This window comes from Marmota flaviventris, chromosome 19 (genome assembly GCF_047511675.1).
Source record: "Marmota flaviventris isolate mMarFla1 chromosome 19, mMarFla1.hap1, whole genome shotgun sequence".
In the NCBI taxonomy this organism is placed as follows: domain Eukaryota; kingdom Metazoa; phylum Chordata; class Mammalia; order Rodentia; family Sciuridae; genus Marmota; species Marmota flaviventris.
Window position 1 is genome coordinate 28,312,015 of NC_092516.1, and position 25,909 is coordinate 28,337,923.

The 25,909-nt window shown below is 44.5% G+C and overlaps 1 protein-coding gene, 1 long non-coding RNA gene and 1 other non-coding gene across 3 annotated transcripts; 2 read left to right on the forward strand and 1 right to left on the reverse strand.

The window, feature by feature from the left end:
• Positions 1–142: 142 nt before the first annotated feature.
• LOC139702883 (diacylglycerol lipase-beta-like) lies at positions 143–25,746 on the forward strand. Its single transcript, XM_071605430.1, is given in 13 exon segments — positions 143–309; positions 1,707–1,856; positions 8,099–8,341; positions 9,250–9,304; positions 9,306–9,509; positions 11,377–11,499; positions 14,298–14,425; positions 16,325–16,451; positions 17,141–17,224; positions 18,906–18,983; positions 23,067–23,147; positions 23,234–23,361; positions 25,649–25,746. Coding segments are annotated over 13 exon segments (1,548 nt in total). The 5' UTR covers positions 143–214; the 3' UTR covers positions 25,701–25,746.
• On the reverse strand, positions 3,033–7,834 carry LOC114078706 (uncharacterized). Its single transcript, XR_003580386.2, has 2 exons — positions 7,281–7,834; positions 3,033–3,229 (listed from the first exon to the last, which is right to left on the reverse strand). It is a non-coding gene; the product is annotated as an uncharacterized lncRNA (long non-coding RNA).
• Positions 4,979–5,108, forward strand: LOC139702987 (small nucleolar RNA SNORA42/SNORA80 family). The gene has a single exon (XR_011705542.1). It is a non-coding gene; the product is annotated as a small nucleolar RNA SNORA42/SNORA80 family (small nucleolar RNA).
• Positions 25,747–25,909: the final 163 nt, after the last annotated feature.

Here is a 25,909-nt window from a genome sequence, read left to right on the forward strand (position 1 = left end):
CGGGGGGGGGGCGGGGGGGCGGGGGGGGCGGGGGGGGCGGGGCGCGGGGCGACGTGGGGGTTATTGCGCGTGCGTCTCGGGTCGGAGCGAGCTTGCGCAAGGCCTCGCCCTCGTGGGCGCCTGCGCGGAGTCGCGGGTCGGTTCGCCCGCGGAGTCCGGAAGGTTTGGAGCTGCTCGGTGTGCTGCTGGGCCTGCGCCATGCCGGGCCTGCGCCATGCCGGGCATCGTGCTTTTCGGTCGGCGCTGGGCCATCGCCAGTGACGACTTGGTTTTCCCTGGGTTCTTCGAGCTGTTCCTGCGAGTGCTGTGGTAAGGGCGGCCGCTCTGCGGGCGACTGTACCGCGCCGAGGAGGAGCTGGGGGCGCGCTGTCCCTGGAGACAGTGACAAAAGTACCAGCCTGCTGACCGCAGAGGCCGGGACAGGGGAGGCGGTGTCGGGGTCAGGTGCGCGGCCAGGACGTCGGCGCTACAGGGCACGAGCAGCGCCCGGTTGCAACGCTGAGACCTGGCACACGGGAGCGGGGTCCTCGTTGCAGACCAAATACCATTGCCTCGAGCTCTCCTTCTCGAGCCGGGTGCACTTGCTTCATTCCCTTACTCCGCGTGGGAGAGCAAAACTCCTGCCCCTGCAAGACGAAAGTTGGAAAATAATGCCCTTCGTTGCATTCTTGAGCCGGTGGTGGCAGAAAGACTCCTCAAGTGTTGTCTTTCGGAGTGTGGAACCAATGGGAAGCGACACTGGTGCATGAAGTCAGTTCGCAAAGGGTGTGGGCAAGGAGTAATACCATCGTTCTCAAACAGTAGATTCTCAAGGAATTTGAAAACAAGAGTTATGAGCTACTTCCCAGGAACTTTCTAGTTTTCAGGGCCAGGTTTTCTGAAGTCATTTCCCTGTTATTTCTAGACATGAAGGCCTGATTTCGCAAAACTGAAGAAAGCAGTTATCTAGTCCAGTACCCCTTCCTCTTTCTTTTCTTTTTTCTTTTTTAATTCCTCCAGGTGGTCCCGGGACTCAAACCCAGGGCCTCAAATCCAGGGTCTCACACGAGCACTCTACCACTGAGGTCAATCCCCAGCCCCCAAGTTCTACTTCTTAAAGATCTGGGCTTGAATCTATGTAATAAGGCAATCTTGCCAAGTGTTGCGCAGCCTTCTGCTAAAATACCTCTAGGGATAGGTCAGGGTCATTATTACTTTGTGGTGTTCAGTGCTGTCTTTCATTGTTCTGCACTGAATTACAAAATTGTAGTCACAGGGCCACAGGACTTCTCCTTTCCTGTCTTATCTGTGCTTAGCATGAACATCTTTGCATTTCTGTTTAGTTCCTTCCCTCTTGGTTTTGAATTACACACTGCAGATTATAGTGTGCTTGTTGTTAAACCACCAATGTACAAATTCTCCTTAGTAATTTAGCAAACATAATTTTTGGCTTACCAGTTGCATATTTCCACCAGCAGCTCACATTATATTTGCTTATTTGTGACTTTAAATGGATTATAGCATGCACAGAATAAGAACAATGGTATAAGCATGGAAAGTATAGAAAGCCATGCTCTTTCATTGGCTTGCTTGATCTTTTATTGATGAAAATTGTATTTCACAGTCAGCCTTGTTTTGAAAAATATTAACTTTCTTTACTTCTTTGAATCATGTTTTACAAAGCTGCTCCTTGGATTCCAATTCTGACCCTCCCTGTTTCTGGACAGGTGGATTGGCGTTCTGACCTTGTATGTCATGCACAGAAGGAAGCTAGACTGTGCTGGAGGAGTTCTTCTCAGCAGTTACTTGATCGTCCTCATGGTCCTTCTGGCGGTTGTTATATGTACTGTTTCGGCCATCGTGTGTGTGTCAGCATGAAAGGTAGTAGTTTCCTATTTGTTACCTATTCTTTTTTATTTAAATAACCTTATTGAAATGAAATTTGCATACTCTGCAACTCACCCATTTAAAGTGCACAAGAATTGTGCAACTATCACCACAATCAACCTCAGAATATTTTTATCATCTCCAAAAGATGTACCCATTAATAGTCACTTATTTCCCCCAAGTTCACCCAGCCTTGGGCATCCACTAGTCTACATTCTGTCTCCATAGATGTGCCTGTTCTGGACATCACAGAAGTAGAATTGTCCTTAATTGGCCTTTTGGTCTGGCTTCTTGGCATAATGTTTTCAAGGTTCATTCATGTTATTCACGTTCAGTACTCCATTCCTTCTTATGGCTGAATAAGGTTACATTGAAGGATAGACCACATTTTACTCACTCAACGGTTGGCGAACATTGGGTTTCCATTGGGGGCTACTACAGATAATGCTACTTTGAACATTTGCTTGCAGGTTTTTGTGTAGATGTGTCTTTTCATTTCTCTCAGATGTGTACCTAGGAGTGGAGTTGCTGGGTCAAGTAGTAACTCTAAGTTTAAACTTTTGGCATGACTTCTGCCAGACTTCTGAGTAGCTGCACCTTTTGCTTTCACATCAGTGTGTATAAGCATTCTAATTTCCTGTCCTCACTAACACATTATTATCAGACTTTCTGATTATAGGCATCCTAGTGAGCAGGAAATGGTATTTCATGGTTTTGATTTACATTTTTTGATGACTAATGGTGTTGACCATCCTTTCATGTGCTTACTGGCTATTTTTATATATCAGTTTTGGAAAATTGTCTACTCTAAAAATATATTATCCTTTATAAAGATTATGTTATTATTATATAAAGATTATCCTTTTATAAATTATTATTATATAAAGATTATCCTTTTTTTTTTTTTCTTTTGGATGCTGGGGATTGACCCCAGGCCCTTGCATGTGCTAAACTTATAGTCTACCAGTGAGATATGTCCAGTTGTGGATGGCCAACTGGAAGGACAGTTATACAGTGGGTGATAGAGTGCAGGTCCTGACAGTTAGGAATGACCAGCTGAAACAGGTGTTAGTAAAGTGTTTCATAAGAAAAAGATCTTAGGGCTCCAGATCACTAAGAAGCAGAGCATGCACTCATTTACGATGGGAATATATAGAAAACAGAGCTCTGTGTATTTCAATATTTAGTAAAACGGTGGATCTGTTGGGTCTGGATTGAAGAAGGTCCCCGTTTTGTGGTCTCTGTTGATCTCTAGTCTGAGTTTTATTGGTACAAATGCTGAAAGGAGGAACTGAATGTGTACAGCATGGCACTTCCCAGTGCAGTGACAGTGCAGTGACAATTCCCAGTCAAGGCCGATTTTCTGAAAGATAAAGTATTTGGACAGGTGTCATTTTAGACATAGCGTTTTCTAATTCATATGCCCTTTTTGTCAAGTCACATTCCATTTGAACCACTGAGTTTCTAACTATTATGGGAGGTTCAGATTTGGAACAGTTAAGTGTGAACTCCCTTTCCTCTTAAATGTTTTTCTACTGTTTTTGGTGGTATCAGGACACGTTTGCATTTCTGTGGTGGGTGCCCCTATTCATTCCTCCTAAATGCTCCCATGATGCCTGTACCATCACACCCCTGGTCAGAGCCCAGGAATCCTCTGCAGGTCATACTGTAGTTGTGGGTTGCCTGCCCCACCACCTCCCCTAACCTAGCCTGGCTTTGTTTAGTCCATCCCCACCCCTCACATTCCAACAGTGTGAGAGAAGCTGGTGTAAGCCCGGCTCAGGGTGGTCTTCACATGTGGGTGATTGGTTCAGGAGTGGATGTGGGACCCAGTGTGGGCCACTGAAAGTCAGGAGCATGTGCTGGAAGTTTCTAGGGAAGTGCTTCCTTGCTTCTGTAGGAGAGATCATCATGGCTGTTCTGGGTGGTGCTGCTTCTCTACCCACACACTGAGGAGGCAGCCCAGTGAGAAGCCTGATTCCCATCTGCCTCTCAGGACCTGTCCTTTGAGTCTGCACAGGTTCTTCCTGCCTTTAAACCAGTTTGAGTTAGATTTTTCTGTTACTTGTTTCTAGAGGTATCCCAGATAAACTAAAAGCAATATCTTATAAGAACTTGCCAATTTAATATCCAATTTGTAGCCAGGTGTGGTAGCACAGGCCTATAATCCTTGTGGCTTGGGAAGCTTAGGCAGGATTATCACAAGTTTGAGGCCAGCCTCCTCAACTTAGGTTTCACTAAGTTGTGTAGGGCCTTGCTAAGTTGCTGAGGCTGGCTTTGAATTTGCAAGCCTCCTGCCTTAGCCTCCCAAGCTGCTGGTATTACAGACATGCACCACATGCCTGGCCGAAAATAAAAAAATTTTTAAAAGGGGCTGGGGATGTAGCTCAGTGGTAAAGTATCTCTGGGTTCAGTTTTCAGTACCAAAAAAATTTTTTTAAAATTACCAAATTATTACAAGTAATTAGTATTGAATGTCATTAAAAACATTATAGAAATTTCAGTGATGAATATCATAGAAAAGGCTTAAAAAAAAAAAAAAAAGGACAAATGGAAAAAGGCAATTGTAACACCTGAGACAAAGACAGAGACTCCTCAGTATATAAGGATTTCTACAGTGACTAGGAAGGGAACCCACAGGTAATAGAAACAGAGGCAGACAGCATGAGCAGTAGAGAAAGCAAATTCAAACGTATAAAATATTTAGCCTCAATCACAAAATAAAGTCCCTTAGAACCTTGCATGGTGATGCTGAGTAGAAATAGGCAGCTTTTTTTGTTTTCAGTGCTGGGGTGGAACTCAAGGCCTCAGCGTGCCAGGTGAGCCCTCTGCCATGCGCAACATCCTCAGCCCTCAGGCAGCTCATTTGTTGGTGAGAAGGTAAATTAGTTGAGTCCTTTGGGAGACCAATATGGCAATAAGAGTGTGTGTATCTATTTTTTTCCTATATATTTGACTTGTGCAAAGGTGCACTTGTAGGGATCGTCATTGAGATGCTGTTCCTAGAAATAAAACATCATATAATACTATGTGTATCCAAAGGTCACTGATTAGATGAACTGTACTTCATCCTTGTCATGGTCTGCTGTGCTCCTTTACATGAGAAAGTGATTCCTGGATTTGGATTTGTGGCAGGCCCCTTCCCTTGGACCTCTGATAGTGCCTAGCCCAGGGCAGACGAGCCCAGAACCACTGCTGACCTCTGCCCTTAGGCTGCTGGCACTGAAGCAGGTTGCACAATGGTGGGGGGAAAAAGAAAGAGAAAATAAGTTGTGAACAGTAAAGGGTGATTTCATGTGGGCTAAGGTACAAGACATTGTATGTTGTTTGCTGCTCTTTTCCACAGAATGTAATATGTGTTTGTTTATGTGCAGACTCTCCCTGAAGGAGACACAGCTACTGGCTTACTTCTAGGGAGGGGAACTGAGGACTGGGGTTCCGGGGTGGGAGGAATGCTTAAAATTTACTTTTATTATCATCATCATCACCATTATTTTGTGGACTAGGGGTGGATCCCTGGGCATTATGCTGCTAGACAAGTTTTCTACCACTGAGCTACACCTCAACCCTAAAATTGAGTTTTTATCAACTTGACCTATTTGAACTTTTTACTCTGTACTGATTCAGTGAGGTGTGTGTATTTGTGTGTGTGTGTGTGGGGGGGGTTGTTGTTTGTTTGTCTTTACATATTTTAATTTCAGGTCTATTTTAAAATAATTAACACATTGGTAACTTTAATTCTTGGTACAAGGATAACTTCCATTGCCCCTTTTGTTTTATTAGTCAAGTCTTAGTAATTAATCTGTCATTTGAGCAGAAAGACAATATGTATTTAGCTTTACACTGATATTCTCTGAAATATCACACGTTGTAGAGGGAGTATTTGGAGCAAAATAATTGAGTCATCCTTATCCAAGAGACTGATCCTCTTTTTCTTGGTTGTAAATACATAGCTTTGTTGGGAGCAATCACTGTTATTGTAGTTATTTTTTTTTTCTTCAGTGGCACTGGCAGTTGAATACAGGGACCCTACCACTGAGCTGTGTTCCCGGCCCTTTTTTAATTCTTTATTTTGAGACAGGTCTCACTAAGTTACTGAGGCTGGCCTTGAACTTGGGATCCTCTTGCCTCAGCCTCTTGGGTGGCTGAGATTGCAGGTGTGTGCCACCACGCCTTGTTGGTTTATCTTTTTATTGCTGAGCAGTATTGCAAGGTGTGGATGTACTAGTTTAACTTCGTATCTACTATAAGAGGCTTTGGTTAGGGCTGGGCTGTGGCTCAGTGGTAGAGCACTTGCCTAGCATGTAGTGAGGCACTGGGTTCAGTTCTCAGCACCACATATAAATAAGTAAAAGAAAGGTCCATTACAACTGAGAAAAATATTTTTTAAAAAAGAGAGTGAGACTGGGAAGACTCTATCTTTATTTGCACATTCACTTTCCTCTCAGGCAGGTGTAACTATGGAAAGGCACCTTCAGTGTCTCATGTCTTTTCTGGAACCTTGATCTGAAGCACTCCATTTTGCTTCCTCGTCTATGTGTGTATTTCTTTAATGCAGCATTTGTAGCTGTTGTCACTGTTGGTGTTTCAGATAGCGTTGGGATGTAAGGTGTTAAGACATGTTCTTGTTGAGGGTCCCAGCTCCCCTGGAGGCAGTGTCAGGGTACTGTTTTCTGTTTCTCTAGGAGGGTCAGTTATGTGGAACTGTTTTTACAGATCTGCTCCTTTATCTGTCCCTCAGAGAGAGAGAACTATTAGAAACAATTATTTTATAAAATTTGTCTTTGTGCCACAAATGAGTCCAGAGATTGCCTAATATTTTTAAGCGAGACTCTAATTCTAACAGAGGATAATTTTTGAAATTTAAAGACTATTTCTTTACCATGTCATTCTTTAGATCTTAGATCTAAGATTTTTTTCAATATTGTTTTTGTTTTAATCATTTGGTATTTTTATGTTACTTAGATAAGTGTATCCCCACTTTTTCCCAAAAGGAGTTGATGTTTTACATGAAGAATTTAAACACAAAGTGGTAGAGCACTTGCCTAGCATGTGTGCACAGATGTGTGCCCCATTAGCTGTACTTAAGTGGAAGGGAAGCTCTTCTCTGAGGAGGGAAGTGAGCCGTTGGTTATTTTCTGTATTTCGGGAACCTCTACTGAAGACCTCTACTGATACTTGGATTTGTTTTACAAATACAATAAAAATGTCATGTCTCAATATCAGCCCTCCTCAAGGGGTCCCACACATCAGACTTTTTACTTCCGGGAACAGGAGTATAGTTCAGTGGTAGAGCTCCTGCTCAGCATGGGAAAGACCTTGGCTTCCATCTTTAGCACTAACAAAAAAGAGTAGATCACTTCCCCAAAGTGAGGACCACAAGTCAAAGAACCCCCGTCCCCCGTCTTACATACCCAGATTATATTTCAGAAAGTACTTCTTACTCCATCTGAGTCTGTTTCCTCATCTGTAAAATGGTATAATGACTGAATCACAGTTCATGAAGATTAAAGAATAACAGACATACAGGGTTTAGAATGGTGCTTTGGACAGCACAATTTTCTGTGAGTGTGGAGTTTGTTTTTCTGACTATCAGAACCTGGGCAATGCACCAGGGAAGCACACCTGTAATCCTTGAGAATTTCAAGTTTGAGGTCAGCCTCAGCAACTTAGTGAGGCCCTAAGTAACTTAGCAAGACCCTGTCTCAAAAAATAAAAAGTGCTGGGGAGGTAGCTCAGTGGTAAAGCACCTCTGGGATCAATCCCCTGGACCAAATTAAAGCAAAACATAAAAAGAACCTGAAGGACTGTATCCTGCTGGTCTGGGACAGCCCTATGGCGTGCCTGTTGCCCCAGCCTGATTATTAACAGTGTCCCCTTTTGCTCTCAGAATTCTCTCCATTTAGGCAGTGATTATGTGTTCACCCCAGTTAGAGCTTTAACCCCCATTGAAGCTGAGAAATGAATCAGGCTTTTTTTTTTTTTTTTTTAAATATTTATTTATTTTTTAGTTTTCGGCGGACACAAATCTTCATTTTATTTGTATGTGGTGCTGAGGATCGAACCCAGAACCTCGCGCATGCCAGGCAAGCGCGCTACCGCTTGAGCCACATCCCCAGCCCCTGAATCAGGCTTTTTGTTGTGAGTCAGGCTTCACCTTGTCAGCTGCTCTCCGGTGAAGGCAATGCTTACCAAGACGGGTGTGGGTGTGCACAGATGTGTGCCCCCTTAGCTGTACTTATGTGGAAGGGAAGCTCTTCTCTGAAGAGGTAAGTGAGCTGTTGGTTATTTTCTATATTTCAGGAACCATTTGTAACCCTGGACCACGGAAGTCGATGTCTAAGCTGCTGTACATCCGCTTAGCGCTCTTTTTGCCGGAGATGGTCTGGGCTTCTCTGGGGGCCGCCTGGGTAACAGAGGGCGTCCAGTGTGACAGGACTGTTGTGAATGGCATCGTAGCAACCGTCGTTGTCAGGTGAGGCCTTCTGTCTTCTCTTTTAGTTTTTTCCTCATCACAGATGCTTTTGGGAGGCAGGTGAACAAGTCTTTCTGAGAAACAGGACAGGTAGCCCAGTGTCCAGTGGCTTCCTAGCAGAATTAGAATCAGATTGAGTGACTCATGGAAACTTAAGAGACACTGGTTTGTACATGAGAAATAATTTGTTTTCCCTTATATATTTGTTGATGTTTTATTTCTTACAGGTTCTCATTTTTCTGCATTCCCTCTCTTCTAAAAAGGAAGACTATAGATGACCAAAACTAAAAGTAGGATGAGAAAAAATAGAGTGACAGGAATGGCATCAGGGAATAATACTGTAGTAATGTTTATAATATGGTTTCAAATATTCTAAGCTAAAAATTGAGAGATGATCTAATTCCATCTCCTCCTGTTCTGAGTAATGGGTTCCTGCTGTTGCTGCCTTTCCTCAGCCATACCACCAGGGGGCAGCAGAGTTTCCTCACTGATATGCATCTTCCCAGCAGCACAGTCCATGAACTCTGGGGCGCCCGCGCTCGGTGGGGCAACCTAGAAATATGTAAACACATGAACAAAGGAACTATGGGGTAGCGCACTATATGGAAATTCTTTTGATAAAGGTAGTGCTGTGAAGAGCTAGTTCCAGCTGCTTCTGTGTTCATACTGCAGCTCTGCCCACCAAATAGTTCTGTTTCCTTTGTTTCTTTATTTTTACTACTCTAATCTTTATGGGGCCTGGGTTAGCAATGAGGAACTTTCTTGAAGAACTGAGTTGCTCGCCTCAGTCAGGATCTGGAAAATCCACATCCTCCTCAGGAAGGAGCACCTCTGTAGAGATGCAGGGGCTGAGCCATCTGGAGGTGGGGCCCACCGTCACTGAGCCTTTTCCACTCTCTGTTTTGCAGTTGGATCATCATCGCCGCCACGGTGGTCACCATTATCATTGTCTTTGACCCACTGGGGGGGGAAAATGGCCCCATATTCCTCGGCTGGTCCCAGTCACCTGGATAGTAATGATTCAAGCCAGTTACTTAATGGCCTCAAGACAGCAGCTACAAGCGTGTGGGAAACCAGAATCAAGTTCTTGTGCTGTTGCATTGGGAAAGACGACCATACTCGAGTTGCTTTTTCGAGTACGGCAGAGCTTTTCTCAACCTACTTTTCAGTAAGCTGAAGGGATATGGTTTGGTCTCTTTCTTCTGTTTCAGTAAATGCTTCTCTGTGAAGATGAGCGCACTGCATCTTGAGCTGAGCCCCCTAGTCTTCCAAAGTGGCATTTGAGAACCTGGAACCTTTGGGCATGGGGCTGGGGGCAGACACTGTGTCTGGGATGAATGCTCTGGGGAGCCATTAACTGCAGGGGCCAGGCTTTCTCAGACCCTATCTCACTGGTCAGGTGCGTCCTGTCATTGACACCTGTTCATTGCATTGTTGAGGGTTTTTTCCCAATACTGCAGATGGAACCCAGGGCCTCACACACACTAGGAAAGTGCTCTACCACTGAGCCATATCCCCAGCCCTCTTTATTTTATGTTTGAGGCAGGGTGTCACTAAGTTGCCAAGTCTATCCTCGAACTTTTGATCCTTCTGCCTCGGCTTCCTGAATAGCTGTGATTACAGGTGTGTGTCACTGTGCCCAGTTTATACTGTCAAGATCTTGAATTCATTTTTAAGGAACTAAATAAGGAAGCTGTACATTTCGAGAATGATTTTCTAGTTGTCGTCTTATACATCCTCTGTCCAGCTGACTCAGTGGATACCTACCTGCATAGGCAGAGTCATGCATCCAGGGTAATACCTGTGATTTCTTACCACTTCATACCATGATAGAAATGATAGACTACTCTACTTTTGAAAGAAAGCTTGAAGTGTTGCGGTACAAAAGAATGTCATTCTAGAGCCTTCTACTGATTTGAAAATATTTGTTTTTCTTTCGTATTTGGTGTGTGATTTTGTCTTTTCATGTAATGTTCTCTGATAAACTGCTGTTATTTTCTGTATTGAGACCAAGTAAGGAGGAAAAGTGTCGACATCCTCCATACCTTCCTGTCTCTCTCTCTCGCTTCTCAGTGGTACCCGACTTTGTACTATTCAGGGCTGGCCCCAGAGCCTGACACCAGGCCACAGCAGCCTCAAGGGGATTAGAGAAGGGTGTTCCCCTGAATCTTGAAGGAGTGCTTCAACCAATATCTAAAGATATTTAGAAGGAGGAAGAAGAGAAGCTGGATATTCTCAGGATTTCTTATTCTTCATCATAGGCAGAACTGATGACCCAGAGGCCCAGTGACCAGTACATGGTCCTTTCTTGTGTGCTAGAAGTGCCTGCTGTTGGTAGAGGACTTCTGCTCCTCCATATCTGTCCTGAAGAAAAAGGGTAAGGGTTAAGGTCAGACTCCAGAGGACAGCTCTGTTGCTTTTCTTGTTTGGGGTTTCTTTTACTGTATGCTGCACCCAGTAAGCATACATTCAGCCTCGTAAATCTCTGCTGTAGACTGTGTTTTAACAAAACTTTCACAGCGGGGCTGGGGTTGTGGCTCAGTGGTAGAGCACTTGCCTCGCATGCATGAGGCACTAGGATTGATCCTCAGCACCACATTAAAATAAATACATAAAATAAAGATATTGTGTCCATTTACAACTAAAAAAATACTTTTTAAAAAAACTTTCACACCAACTTGAAATGATGGTATAAACTTGGGTTCAAATTGTGCATTACTAAAATGGTGGAGGATTTACCCATTTACTCCTCGACTTTATAAAAGATTTAAAATAGACTATAAATAGTTAAGTCACTTGAAGTGGAAGTTTTAAAACGATTAATCGTAGGTTTGTCTGAGAACCAGATATGAAAAAATATTAAACTCACATATATAGAGAGTCCTACAAGGAAATTGCTTCTTCAGTGACTTGTACATGTCATTATATCTATGTGTGTCCACATGTGCCTGTGAACGGTGTAAAATGAATTTTAAGGAGTTACTGGGTAGTTCCTGCTGGGTTTTAATGACAGGCCATTTTGATTTCTTTCCCAGGACACAGATCTGGTGCCCAGCGACATCGCGGCGGGTCTCGCCCTTCTCCACCAGCAACAGGACAATGTGAGCAACAGCCAGGAGCCTAGTGAGGTGATCAGCCACTCCCCAGGGGACTCCCAGGTAACCCTGAATTTCTGTTGGATTGACAGTTTTGACATTCACACCTCTGTGTTGATCTTCAAAGATACACAATTAGCCACAAGCAATTTCAATAGCAGTTGAATCCAGTTTGTGGCTTCTGCTTGTACTTTATCACCTGTCTGTGAGGCAGCTCCTCATCTGGAGTCCAGGAGGTGGGAGCCCATTCTCAGCCAATTTACCATCCATCATGTTTTCAAGGCCCTCTGTTTTAGGAAACTCACTGTTGGATTCTGTGTACCAGAAAAATTCCTTCTAGGGTGGGACTTGAGCCTGGTTCCTACCTCCTGGGGTGTGCTTGCTTTCTTCTCTGAGGGGCAGAAATAGTTCATATTTGCTTTATGGTGGTTTTCTGCCATAGATTTTTTTAATTTTTTTTTTTTTTTTTTATTTTGGTAAGCATTTTATTTTTAATAACTTTTTCTATCATAAAATCAATAAATGTTTATTATTAAGAAATAGGAACATAGAGAAAACAAAAAAGAAAAACAAGTAGATCCACAATGTTACATGCAGAGATGACTACTATTGGTATTTTGATATGAATACATCCAAATCATTTTTATTGTGTATATAGCTATTTTAAACACAGTGTATGAATCTTTGCACCATATACTAACAACTTATTAATGACAAGTTTCAGTAGCATTAAATATTTTAAAAATAATTATAGGGTGCTGTATTCAAGAGATATACCATAACTGACTTGATTGACTATTGTTTTTATTAACTTTAAATGTATCTCATATATATCTTTTGTGTATAAAGCTGCAATAAACATACACATGAATCTTGGTCCACATTTCTGATTACTTCGTTGACATAAATTCTTAAAGTAGAATGGCTGAGGCAAAGGTTTTATATCTGTATGTCTATCTATTCACCTATCTCTATTTACATTTATATTTCTTTTTCCTTTCCTTTAGTTTATACTGCTAAACTAAGTAAGTTCCTATCATTTTTTTTTAGAAGAGAAAATGAGTGTTATAGTTTTACTTTCCTTTCTTACAAAGGTCTTGGAAAAGAGGACTGTTTTTCTTTTGGTCTTCTTTCTGGTATTTTTTCTCCCCCCACCCCTTTTTATTGGTGCATTATAGTTGTACATAAAGGTGAGATTTCTTACATATTTGTTCGTGCACACAATATAACAATATAATTTGGTCAATATAACTCCCTAGCACCTCCCTCCCCAGCCCTTTCTTCTATTTACACCCTTTGATTTTCAAAAGACACTCCCTACCCCAACCTTTCTTTTGCTTTTTTTTTAACAATCCCATCAACACTGTAAAAGCATCCCTTTTCTCTCTATCCTGTTTTGCAGTTACGATTGTATTCTTGATGACTGCCATTCTAATTGGCATGAGATGAAATCTCAGTTCATGTATGAGAGAAAACATTTGATTCTTGACTTTCTGAGTTTGGCTTATTTTGCTTAACATAATTGTCTCAAGTTTCATCCATTTTTTCCTACAAATAACATAATTTCATTTTTCTTTATTTCTGAATAAAAATGGATTGTGTTTATATACCATATTTTCTTTATCTGTTTATCTGTTGATGGATACCCAGTTTGGGTATGGCTTGTTCTATAGTTTGGCTATTGTGAATTGTGCTTCTATAAACACGGGTATGCATGTATCATTGTAGCATGATGACTTTAACTCTTTAGGATAAATAGTAAGGAGTAATATAATTGGATCATATAGTGGTTTTATGCCTAATTTTTTTTTTTTTTTTTTTTTTTGTTTGCTCCTACATTTTTTTTTTTTTTTTTAAATTTTTTATTGTTGGCTGTTCAAAACATTACATAGTTCTTGATATATCATATTTCACAATTTGATTCAAGTGGGTTATGAGCTCCCATATTTACCCCATATACAGATTGCAGAATCACATCAGTTACACATCCATTGATTTACATATTGCCATACTAGTGTCTGTTGTATTCTGCTGTCTTTCCTATCCTCTACTATCCCCCCTCCCCTCCCCTCCCCTCCCCTCCCCTCCCCTCCCCTCCCCTCCCCTCCCCTCTTCTCTCTCTGCCCCCTTTACTGACATTCGTTTGTCCCCCTTGTATTATTTTTCCCCTTCCCCTCACTTCCTCTTGTATGTACTTTTGTATACCTCTGAGGGTCTCCTTCCATTTCCATGCATTTTCCCTTCTCTCTCCCTTTCCCTCCCACCTCTCATCCCTGTTTAATGTTAATCTTCTTCTCATGCTCTTCGACCCTACTCTGTTCTTAGTTACTCTCCTTATATCAAAGAAGACATTTGACATTTGTTTTTTAGGGATTGGCTAGCTTCCCTGATAGACCTTCATTTATTTATATGTGGTGCTGAGAATCAAACCCAGTGCCTCACACATGCCAGGCAAGTGCGCTACTGCTGAGCCCTAGCCCCATCTGCCATAGTTTTTTATGCTTTCAAAAGTGAAAACTGCAAACAGACTACTTGTGTTTCCCTGCTCCTTGCTGAAACACCCATTTCTTGGCAGTACCTCTTGCAGTGAGAACCTTGCTAATGTCTCCAGGCAGGAGTCAGAAGAATCCTCGGTCTTTTTGATGTTAGCTCCCTCCGTACTCCCTGCGTTTTTGGGTCCATCTAATCTGTATTTAAGGATTGATTTTCCCTGCAGACGTTCTCTGAGAGTTCTGGTCAGTGAGGAAAGAGCGGGAAGAATCAGGAATTAGAGTTCTCAGTTTTAAGATCTTAGTGTGTTCATCCTCCCTGTAATGAGTTCCTCTAAATGAAAGCTTTTTTTTTTTTCCCTTCTCTTACAGGAAGCTGATTTGGATGTAGAATTAGAAAATTGCCATCATTATATGCAGTTTGCAGCAGCTGCCTATGGGTGGCCTCTCTACATTTATAGAAACCCATTTACAGGACTGTGCAAGATTGGAGGTGACTGGTAGGTTGGCTTGCGGTGAGGCTTCCATGTCCACATTTGTCCTTTTAAAAAAAAAAATAAAGTTTTATTTTGAAATCAGAAGTTTTCAAGTTGAGCATGGTGGCACACACCTTAGAATCTCAGCCACTCAGGAGGCTGTGGTAGGATTGAGTTCAAGGCCAGCCTAGGCAACTTAACATAGACCTTGTCTCAAAGTAAAAAGGGGAGGGCTGGGGATATATCTTTGTGGCAGAGCATCCCTGGTGGGTTTGATCTCTGGTATTGAAGGAAAAAAAAAAGCAACAAAGGTGACCAAAGACATCCCTCAGTCCTTTATCTGGAGCCACCAGTTCCGACTCATCCCATGTGTACTCTGTCAGCCTCTTTCCACGGGCATATTTCTTTTTCCCTGAACCATTCAAGATTTACTTATTACTCCATGCTTTTTTATTACTTCAGCCTGAATTTTCTCAGGACATTCTTTTACAGACCTCTAATAAGTTTATCTCTGATTATTAACTAATTTGCAATCGGTAATATCCCTCTTCATGATTTTTCCTCCACTGGGGATGGTACTTTTCACTGTGGTTGTCACAGCTCCCTTTTTTGTTTGCATGCTGGGTACAGAACCCAGCCCTCGTGCATGGAAGGCGAGTGCTGTGCCACTGCACACCATCTGCAGCTCCGGCTCTTCTGCATAGTCTCCCTCAGCTCGGAACCGCTCCTCCGTCATTCTCTTGTCTTCCAAATTTTGACAGTTTGTAGAAGGGTCCTCTGTTTGTGTTTGTCTGATGGTTTCCTTGCGGTAGATCGGGTTTTGGACTTTGGGCAGGGATGCTGTGCTTTGTGTCCTTCCTGATGCATCCTGTTAGGAGTGCATGAGGCCAGTTGCCCCACTCCTGGCGCAGTTGTCACTGATCGCTTGGCTCAGGTGCTGATGGCAGTTTCTGCCACAGACAGTGGTGCTTTCCTTCCATTTGAAACAAGAAGTCTCCTTTAATGAGACAGTTGAGACCATTTAAATATTTAGTTCCTCTCCAAACTTCCACCTAGTATCTTTGGCATTCATTGATTTTTGTGTGCATCAGTAATTTCTAGAATAATTACAAAATTATGATTTTTTTCACCATTTCTTCTGCATTAGTTGTCATTCTGCTATAAAGAAGAATTTTTCCTTCTTTATTACGTATTATTAATATTTACATATAGATTTTGACTTTACTCTGTGGATTAAGATTCATTGCTAATCATTTTCTAATACATATATTGTTTATTTGGTGCTCAAAGTGTCCCAGACACCTAGGTCCTGTAGACTCTCCTGTGTCCTTTTGATATGTCCCCATCACTTTGTGAGCACTTCCTAAATTTCTGACATAAGATACTCATCTTCTTTTTCCCTGGAATGGTTTCTGCGGGGCTCCCCTTGCTCTCAGTGTGGGCAGTTGTATTTAGAAACCAAGATCTAAGTGTGTCTATCCCTCCTGGGTGTCATTGCTTCTGGGCTTTTCAGTGGACAGAGTTGGGGGAAAATAGCAATTTCATGCAGTTCAGCCCGATGTGTCTGTTAAATTGTGAATTTAGCTGAGCAGGGTGGCTGGCACATAGCTGTAATCCCAGTGATTAAGGTGACTAAGGAAGGAGAATCCCAGTTCAAAGCCAGTCTCGGCAACTTAGCAAGACTCTGTCTCAAAATAAAAAAATAAAAAGAACTGGGGGTGTGGCTCAGTGGTAGAGTGCCCCTGGGTTAGTCCCCAGTACTGCAAAATTAGTGGGTGAATGAGTGCGTGCATGCCGTTCTCTGTTAGCCAGGATGTCCTGGAAATTGTCAGCTTTAGTTCTTTTTTCCTGGGAAAATATGACCGTATCAGACTCCTGGTAAGGGTTCAGGTTGGCACAGTAACCTCTTTGCCCTCTTTTTAGTTGCAGAAGCAGAACAACAGAATATGACTTGGTTGGAGGTGATCAGCTCAACTGCCATTTCAGCTCCATCCTGCAAACGACGAGGCTACAATACAGAGACTTCATTCACATAAGCTTTCATGACAAGGTGCAGTATCAAACAGGGGCTCTTAACTAATTTTGCATCCTAGAGTCCTTTGAGATTCCAATGGGAATTAGGAATTATCCTTTATATAATTCAGAGACACACACTCACCCCAAATCTTGTGTACTATTTCAGGAGTTCACAGACACCCCCCCCACCCCCGAATCCCACACAGGTCCATGGATCCAGGTTTAAAACCCAGGTTTAACACAAGGTAGAACAACCAGGGTTCATCAGAGATACCATGCTGTCTCACCTGACTCCAGTAGGTGACAGGATAGTGCAGCCTGAGAATCTGGTGGCTAGCACCTGTGGTCCTGGCCTCCAGGGCTGGCCTGTAGCTGCTCAGCACAAGACTGAATTTATCCATCGAATGAACAATCAGTGGTGCCGGGACCCAGATGAGGGAGGTGAAGTGAGCCTTGAACCCACCAGGGAGCTGCACAGTAGATTTGACCTAGTGGCAGGGGTGAGAGAGGCTAAGAAAGAAAACCGCTGGTCATGACAGTTGAGTGTTTAATGAAGGCCTTTGGTGTGTAGTGTCAAGTGGAGCCCTGGCTGGTGAGGACGAGGTGGATGTGTTTCCTCCAGGTTTCTTGTGGCAATTGCAAGGGATGCAGACATGTTCTAACTTTGTATTGTTAGCTGCATGTTTCCATTATGTAGGCCTCACACTGTTTCTCATCCTTCAGGTGTATGAGCTGCCCTTCTTGGTGGCGCTGGATCACAGGAAGGAGGCTGTCGTGGTCGCTGTGAGAGGGACCATGTCTCTCCAGGTAACACTGGACCCTGACAAATTAGACGGGGGGCGGGGACTGTGCTGGGAGCAGGGAGTACAGATCAGCTAGGCACCCGCGCTCAAAATGAAGGAAACATTGTTAGGCAACAGCAAAACCACAGGGAAACGCCCCGACAGAAAATGAGGAAGCAAATCCAGAATTGTGAAATGCTCCCTTTTCAAAACACTGTGGGATTGTTGGGAGCAGAGATGCCAGCAGGTTCGTCCCCATCTAGGGGGGCTCTGAGAGGAGCACCTGTTTAGTTCCCCATCTGAAACTTGCCTGGATATGTGGCCAAGGCCCCAAACCCAAGGGACCGTCCCCTCAAATCTGTGCCCATAGCCAGAGAGGACTAGCTGAGTCTTGCTGTTGAAAGTCACATGATGCTTCCCAAGTTCCTCTTCCGGTTCCTCACTGGCCCAGTCCTCTTGCCAGTCCCCAGGCAGCTGTAGGCCCCCTTGGTCTCCCCCTGCCCAGCGGCCCCTCCCGTGTTCCCCATCCCAGAGCAGCGTTTCTTCCCTCTCCGCGTGCTTTCCAGTTCCTTCTTGACTGCTCCTCTCTCTCACTTCCTCATACTTATCTGCTGACCCATAAAATGTACTGAGACTCCACAGCTTGTGCCCTCAGCCCTCTTCTGCTGTGGACCAACTCTGGGGTGCCCGCACCTGGTTCCCAGCACCCCATACTTGCACCTTCGAGGCCATCTGGGTCTCCCAGGACCCTCCCCCCTCCCAGGCCTGAGCTTCCTCAGGACTTCCTGTTTATGTCCATTCTGCCAGCAACCCCAGTTGCTCCTGAAGAAACAGTGGAGTTGTCCTTGCTTTCTCTGGTCACTGCCCAGTCCATTCTGTGTGAAGTTCTAGCCCAGACCTCTGGCCATGTCTTCCGTTCCCAGCACCATGGCCCTCATTCTGTCCAGGCCTCTTCTTACAGTGGAAAGGTCCCATCTCCATCCCTGTCTCGGCTCTCATCTTCCCAGTGTGTCCTTTCCCATCCTTTTCAAAAACTGCCCATGCTTCCTGCTGCTTTTAGTATGAAGCCCATGCAAATCACCTGAGGGGCTTTGTACAGTGTAGGTGTGGAGCCTCATCCCAGCAAGCAGCCAGAGTTTAGCTCTTGACTGTGGGCCTCAGGACAGGAGCAGTGCTTTGTTCAAAACCCTGATACAGCTGGGCATGGTGGCACCTGCCTATAATCCCAGCAGCTCAGGAGGCTGAGGCAGGAGGATCGCAAATTCAAAGCCAGCCTCAGCAACATGGAGTTACTAAGCATCTCAGTGAGACCCTGTCTCTAAATAAAATATAAAATAGGGCTGGGGATGTGGCTCAGTGGCTCAGTGGCTGAGTGCCCCTGAGTTCAATTTCTGGTACCAAAAAAATAAGATAAAAAAAAACAAACCTGGTACAGGCTCTGTGCTCTGAGGGTCTGTGGACTCTGTACAGTCTGTTGGGTATAGGATGACTTGGATATACCCACAGTCCCTTCAGGTACATGCTTGTTCCAAGCTGCTGCCCTCAAGGCCTCAGGGCCTGCCTGACTCGTGGGCATTTCTGCTGAGGTCAAGCATCCCAGGGTCCCTTCTAAGCAATCTGACCAGGAGCCTGCCACCCACTATCCCTCAGAGGACATGAGTGCACGCCACAGGCTGACACTTCTCCTGTCTGTGCCTTTTTTATAGGACATCCTCACCGATCTGTCTGCAGAGAGCGAGAGCCTCCACCTGGAGGCCGAGGTGCAGGACTGTGTGGCACACAAGGTACAGTGGGGTCGCAGGTTCTGTCAGCGCTAATGGAGTGACAGTCACCACATGCCAGCTGCCGCGCACAGCAAGTGCTAGTTCTTACTGTTGCGGTCCCCGCACCAGACCTACAGGCGGCATGTGTATATGTGTTTTAGAAACTGGGTCAAAGAGGCGGAGTAACTTACTGAAGCCACATAGTTATTGGAGTGTCAGACTGGGCGTGTGAGCCAGAAACGCTGTGGCTTTCCTTCCCTCTTAATTAAAGTCCACTGTCACGGTGACAAAGCTCTTGTGCAATACAGAGCAGCAGAGAAAGAGCTCCTGCCACAGAGGCAGGGACGCCTTGGCAGTGCCGCACACCATCTCACAAGTTCTCTGTGGATGTGTCAGGAGCCAGGGCCTCCGTTTCTCACTGTGCCGTGGGGTAGGGCACAGGAGCACCACCTGATGGGACAAAGAAGCCCCCACGCGCGGAGCACAGCCTTAGGTTTTTAAACCATGCTTACAGTGTTCTATTTTTTTTCATTTCTTTAGTGATAGTGAAATATACATAATAATATACATAATATTTGTTATGTTAACCATTTGTTTTATATTTTGGGTACTGGGGATTGAACCCAGAGGCAATTTACCACTGAACCACATCCCCAGCCCTTTTTATTTTTTTATAAAGGGTTTTGCTGAGTTGCTGAGGCTGGCTTTCAGCTTGTGATCCTCCTGCCTCAGCCTCCCAAGCTGCTAGGGTTAGGGGCATGAACCACCACACCTGACTAATTTTAACCATTGGTAAATGTACAGTTTAGTGGCATTAAGTGTTTGCATAATGCTGTGTACCCATCACCATTATCTCTACCCAGGATTTTTTTTTTTAAATATTTTTTTTTGTAGTTGTAGATGGACAGCATGCCTTTATTTTACTTGTTTATTTCTATGTGGTGCTGAGGATCGAACCCAGTGCCTCACGCATGCTACGCAAGTGCTCTACTACTGAGCTACAGCCCCAGCCCTCTACCCAGAATTTTTTATCATCCCCACCATAAACTCTGTGCGCATTAAACACTAACAGCCCCCTCTGCAGCCCCTGGTAACCTCTGTCCTATGTAGTCTCCTTGGATTTGTGTGTTCTAGGAACCTCACGTAGGTGGATTCGTCCAGGTTTGCCCTTTTGCAATTGACTTCTTTCACTTAGTACAGTGTTCAGGGTCCGTCCACATTGTGGAATGTATCGAAATTTCATTCTTTTTAAATCTTCACAATTGTGCATCGTACGGCTGTGCTCGCTTCGTCTACCCACTCACCCGCCCGTGGACACTTGAGGTGTGTCCACCTTTGGCTGTTGTGACTAGTATGGCTGTGAACATGGGTATGCAAACATCTGTTCAAGTTCCTCCTTTCATTTCAATCTTGGGGTTGGTACCTCGGAGCGCAGTTGCTGGGTTGTGTGGTGATCCTGTGTTTGAAGGTGAGGAAGCACAAGTGAGCTCCACAGTGGCTGCGGCATTTTACATTTTCTCTGCGTCCTCGTCAGCACTTATTATTTGCAGGCTTTGATGATAGCTGTCCTGGGGGGTGTGAAGCGGCATCTCACTGTAGTTTTGGTTGGCATTTCCCTGATGACTCATGACGTTTGCAGAGCAGTTTGTTAACATTTAGGGAAAGTTGGGATGACTTACTTCCAAAGGTCAGAGGAAGGCAAGGACTTGACTTGCTTTTATATCCTTGGTATGAACAGGTGCTACTTCTGTAGTCATCACTTTAAAATCGACGAGTATGAGTGTGAGTGTGGGCTGTGCACTGAACCCGGGCCTCAAGCGGGCTGGGCAAGCACTCTGCCCCGGAGCGACACTCCCAGTGGGAATTTTTTCTTTAACCTTTAGCTGTCCTTTTGTACATCAATTCACAAAAGACTGCAGTTTAACTGTTATTGTGTGTGTAAAGAACTTTGAACACCTCAGGGAGCCCAGGAGGCCTTCAGAACTCATGGGCTCTTTTCAGAGAAGGGCTTTCTGTGACCCCAAGCAGAGGCCTCTGCCTCACACCAGTTGCCATCTCCAGTATAGTTCATATTCCGGCTGGGGCGCCGCTGCCCCAGGCCTACTCTCTGCTCTTGGCCCTGCCGCTGTCCTCAGTGGTCAGAGCCCAGCCCCGTGCCTCTGGGAGCCATCTCGGCATTCCCTTGTTACCACGTGCCAGGGATGCTCACCCGCAGCCACCGTGGGCCACGGTCTCTTTGGCTCTGTGTGCAGAACTGGCCAAGGGTAGGAACCTGATAAACAGTGCCTAGAGGGAACCATGTGGCAGTCTGGAGTTGGGGTCAGGAAACCCTGTCTGAAAGGGCACAGAGTGTCAGAGCTTCCGATTGATCTATCCTGTGTGGTGTTCTGCTTGCAGAATTAGCACATTACGCAATCGTATTTGCAGCTGTTGTAGAGATGATCACAATCAGTCTCCCATCTTATAACAGATCCCCTTCCCTCCTCCTCATAGACTGTGAGCCACACAAGGACAGGGCAAGGCCCTCTTGTCTGGGGCCTGGCAGAGAAACTGTCCACAAGTGGACTGGCCAGCGGGGTTGTCTCCTCTGTTGGGACTGCATAATTCAAGGAGCCTCTGATGTAAAATAGCTAAATAGCTGTATTTGTTAGAAAGTTTTAAAATTTATTCTTTGAAGTTAAGCCCAAACCTGAACTTCCTAGAACTCACTTTTGACGAACTTTTTTTTTTTTTGGCCTTTGTGGAGCCAGGGAATACTCAGTGTCATTGGTTAAGGACTGTATTGTAGCTAGACATGACACACCTGTGATCCCAGTGACTCAGAAGGCTGAGACCCAGTCTCAGCCTGCCTCAGCAGCTTAGCAAGACCCTATCTCAAAATAAAAAATAAAAAGGACTGGGGATGTGGCTCAGTGGTTAAGCATCCCTGGGTTCAATCCCCAGTACCAAAAATAAAACTAAAAAATAACTGTATTGTAAGCTTTAACATTGTTCAGAAGTGGTCAGTCATTTATGATCAAAATCTGACCGACCACAGGAACTTGGCTGAAGTAAACTGCAGCAGATCCGCACAGCAAAGCACCAGGCAGCCACAGTGGAAGCTGCAGAAGTATATGTGCAGGCGTGGGAGGGTGCTCCTGGGTGCTGGTTTCTGTTCTCGTGACTAGAAGGCTCAGGGGTCACTCCAGTTGGACTGGGCTAACTGGGCTGCGCAAAATAACCACACAAGAGACACAAATACCTTTTTCTTTGGGGTCGCTGTGATGGCTCCTCTGATCTTAAAGGTCCGCAGAAAGAGAGAGAGAGCAAGAGCACTCGCTGAGGAGAAGCTATTCAAATGAGGCAAGGGGTCAGGTTTCAGGGGGCTGAGTCTATCTTCATGATGTCCACTGTCAGCAGGTTGACTGACATCTGGGTAGGCCATACCCAAAGGTACAATAAGAGAAGGGGACACACACACAAGGCACTTCCATGGAAGATTCTATCCTAAACAGGGCAAGGGGTCGGGGCTGGGGATGTGGCTCAAGCAGTAGTGCGCTCGCCTGGCATGCGTGCAGCCCGGGTTCGATCCTCAATACCACATACAAACAAAGATGTTGTGTCCGCCGAAAACTAAAAAATAAATATTAAAAAAATTCTCTCTCTCTCTCTCTCTCTCTTTAAAAAAAAAAAAAACACAGGGCAAGGGGTTGTATTACAAAGGAACAGGTGAGCGTAGCTTCACTCATGGGGCTGTAGCAAGACACACCCAGGCACAAGACACCGACCCTCAGACCCAAGAAGGGTGGGGAAAGCTCTGCCACATTTCTGTGACTGAGCACCTCAGCACCCAGCCGGGGAGTGTGACTCAGTCACATGTAAGGTTGGCCTCCCACACCTGGGGCGTCCTGATTATTTTTTTAATTCATTTTATAATAGACTATGTATGTAGTGAGCACCTGTTTCATGCCAGGGTCTGGCCCAGGTGCCAGGAAGGCAGCAGAGAACAGTAGGGCCCCTGACCACTGGGTCGGGTCCCGTTGGGGAGGTCATTAGGGAGTCAGCAGTGAGTGCACACTGTGGGGTCCTGTGTGTGAGCCGTGCTGACCTGCTTGTCTGTTTCAGGGCATTGCTCAGGCTGCCAGATACATTTACCGACGACTCATCAATGATGGGATTCTGAGCCAAGCATTCAGCATCGCTCCCGTGAGATCCTGTTTCGTTCTTTCCTTCCCCTGTCATTAGCCGTGTGTTGTTGTTCGCAGTTACTCACTCTGCTCTTCGTCCTCCAGGAATACCGGCTGGTTGTGGTGGGGCACAGCCTGGGCGCAGGAGCAGCTGCCCTGTTGGCCATCATGCTCCGGAGCTCCTACCCCCAAGTCCGGGCCTATGCCTTCTCCCCGCCCCGAGGGCTGTTAAGGTAATGCCATGCTGTCCAGCGCTTAACAGGGGCTGCCCACAAGCTGTCTGGTCCACTTATCTTTTTGGGGAACCAGGGATTGAACCCAGAGGTGCTTAACCACTGAGTCACATCCCCAGCCCTTTTTTGAGACAGGGTCTTACTACGTTGCTTAGGGCCTCACTAAATTGCTGAGGCTAACTTTGAACTTGATCCTCCCGCTTTAGCCTCCTGAGCTGAAATGATGTAAATCCAAGATTCATTTTATAATAGACTATTTTTTAGAGCAGATTTGGGTTCACAGCTGAATTGAGCAAAGGTACAGAAAGTCCCTGTCTCCCCCACACTTGCAAGCCTCCCCCATTGTCAGCACCCCCAGCTGTCACCTGTCACCTCTGATAAACCTACATTGTCACATCTCTGTCACCTAGTATCCGTAGTTTGTGTTAGGGAGTCTCTAGGACGTGTACATTCTATGGATCTGGATAAATAATGACATTCTTATGAATTTGCAAAGTATTTTTCTTTGCTGATTCATTATTCTGATTGGACTGTCCTCTGTAACCTTTCACCCTGATTATTTTTTTTAATTGTACCACAGTTAAAAAAAAAAAGACAAATTAAGAATAAAAAATAAGAGAATAAAAAAGGGCCTTGTGCCTAATTATAGAAAATTGGGAAAATATAGAAAAGTGAAGAGATAAAAGATCCTTTATTTTCCCCCCCTCCCAGTGCTAGGGATGGAACCCAGGGCCTAGATGTAGTAGGCAAGTGCTCTACCACTGAGCTACACTCCAGCCCCTACAATTTTTTAAATAAAATTAAAAACTCAGAGTAGGGAGCATAGCTGGTGCAGTGGTATGTGCCTGTTGTCCCAGCTACCACGAGGCTGAGGCAAGTGGGGGGTTACTTGAGCCTAGGAGTTTAAGGTGGGCCTGAAACCTCATCCCAAAAATTCATGTAGAGAGAGTTCATTGTGTGAGCTTCTATTTAATTAGCTTCAGTACAATAATCTATCAACATATGGCTCATCTTTTTATGTACCTTCACCCTACTTCCCACGTCCCCCACAGCTGAGTTAACTTGGAAGCAAATCTGAGAGAGCATATCATTTTATCTGTAAATAACCCTAATATAAGTAAAAGATAAAGGGGTTAGGGGCTGAGAAAAGGGGGATCACAAACTGAAACTGATTTCCATGTAACTGTAAAACTCTAAAAAAAAAAAAAAAAAAAAAAAAGAAGAAAAGATAAAGGGCTTGGTAATTTTGTTTTGTTTTGTTTTGTTTTGGGGGGTGAACTGGGGATTGAACCAGGGGCACTCTACTACTGAGCTACATCCCCAGCCCTTTTTATTTTTTGAGATGGGGTCTCACCAAGTTGACCAGGCTGGTCTCAGACTTGTGATCCTACAGCTGCAGTCTCTTGAGTAACTGGAATTGCAGGCACATGCTCCACTGCACCCAGCCACCCAGCTTTAATTCTTTTTAATAATTTCTTAATATCTAGTAATAGAATCACATTTCCCCAGCTGTCTCCTAAATGTTTTACAATTGGTTTGTCTGTATTAGGATCCAAAACAAGTTTCTTACATTGTATATGGTGCATTTGCCTTGCAACTGTCGTTTTTTGGAGGGAGATGGGTTCCAAGGACTGAACTCAAGGGCACTTGACAACTGATCCACATCCCCAGTCCTATTTTGTATTTTATTTAGAGACAAGGTCTCAGTGAGTTGCTTAGCACCTCACTTTTGCTGAGGCTGGCTTTGAACTCGCAATCCACCTGCCTCAGCCTCCCGAGCCACTGGGATTATAGACGTGCTCCACTGTGCCCGGCTGTACCTGTGTCTTTTAACGTACAGATTTTTCCCCTCTCTTCTGTATTTGTTGAAGAAACCACGTCATGTGTGCTGAAGAACTTGTCCCCTTCTGGATATATATCCATAGTGCCATTGAACATTATCTGTCTCACCTAGGTTGTTTGTAGTTCTTTGAAAATGGTACTGAAGGATTTGATCAGATTCAGGGTGCACTTCCTGTCCGTATGACATCGTGGGGATGTGCTTCCTGTTGCATTGCCTCAGCAGCTGTGCTGTGTCTGCTTGCCTCCCATGACATTAGCCCTAATGATTGTTACTGAGATTTGGTTTTTATTGGAGGTTGTAAAATGGTGATAGCCTGCTTCTGTTATTCCTTCTCTGTTAATTAGTTGAAAATTTAAAAACCTATCTGCAAATATCGCTTACTCTACAACCTTCTCTGTTGTTCTGCTACATGAAAAATAATTGAGGTGGTTTTCTCCCCCACAGGTTACAAATTTGGTCAATTAAAAACAACACTTTAAACAGCAGTATCATTTGACAGCAAACAACCAATCTGGAATGACATGATCATATGTATCATTAAGGTAAGGAGATTTTCAACTTTATTCAGTTTTTCACAAATGCACTGTGCTGTGCTCTTCACAAGCACATAACACATGTGCTCTCGAATGATACATATTTTAAAATGACAGAAAACATATCAAGGCAAGTTAAATACTGGCAGCTCAGTAGTCACAATAATGGTGA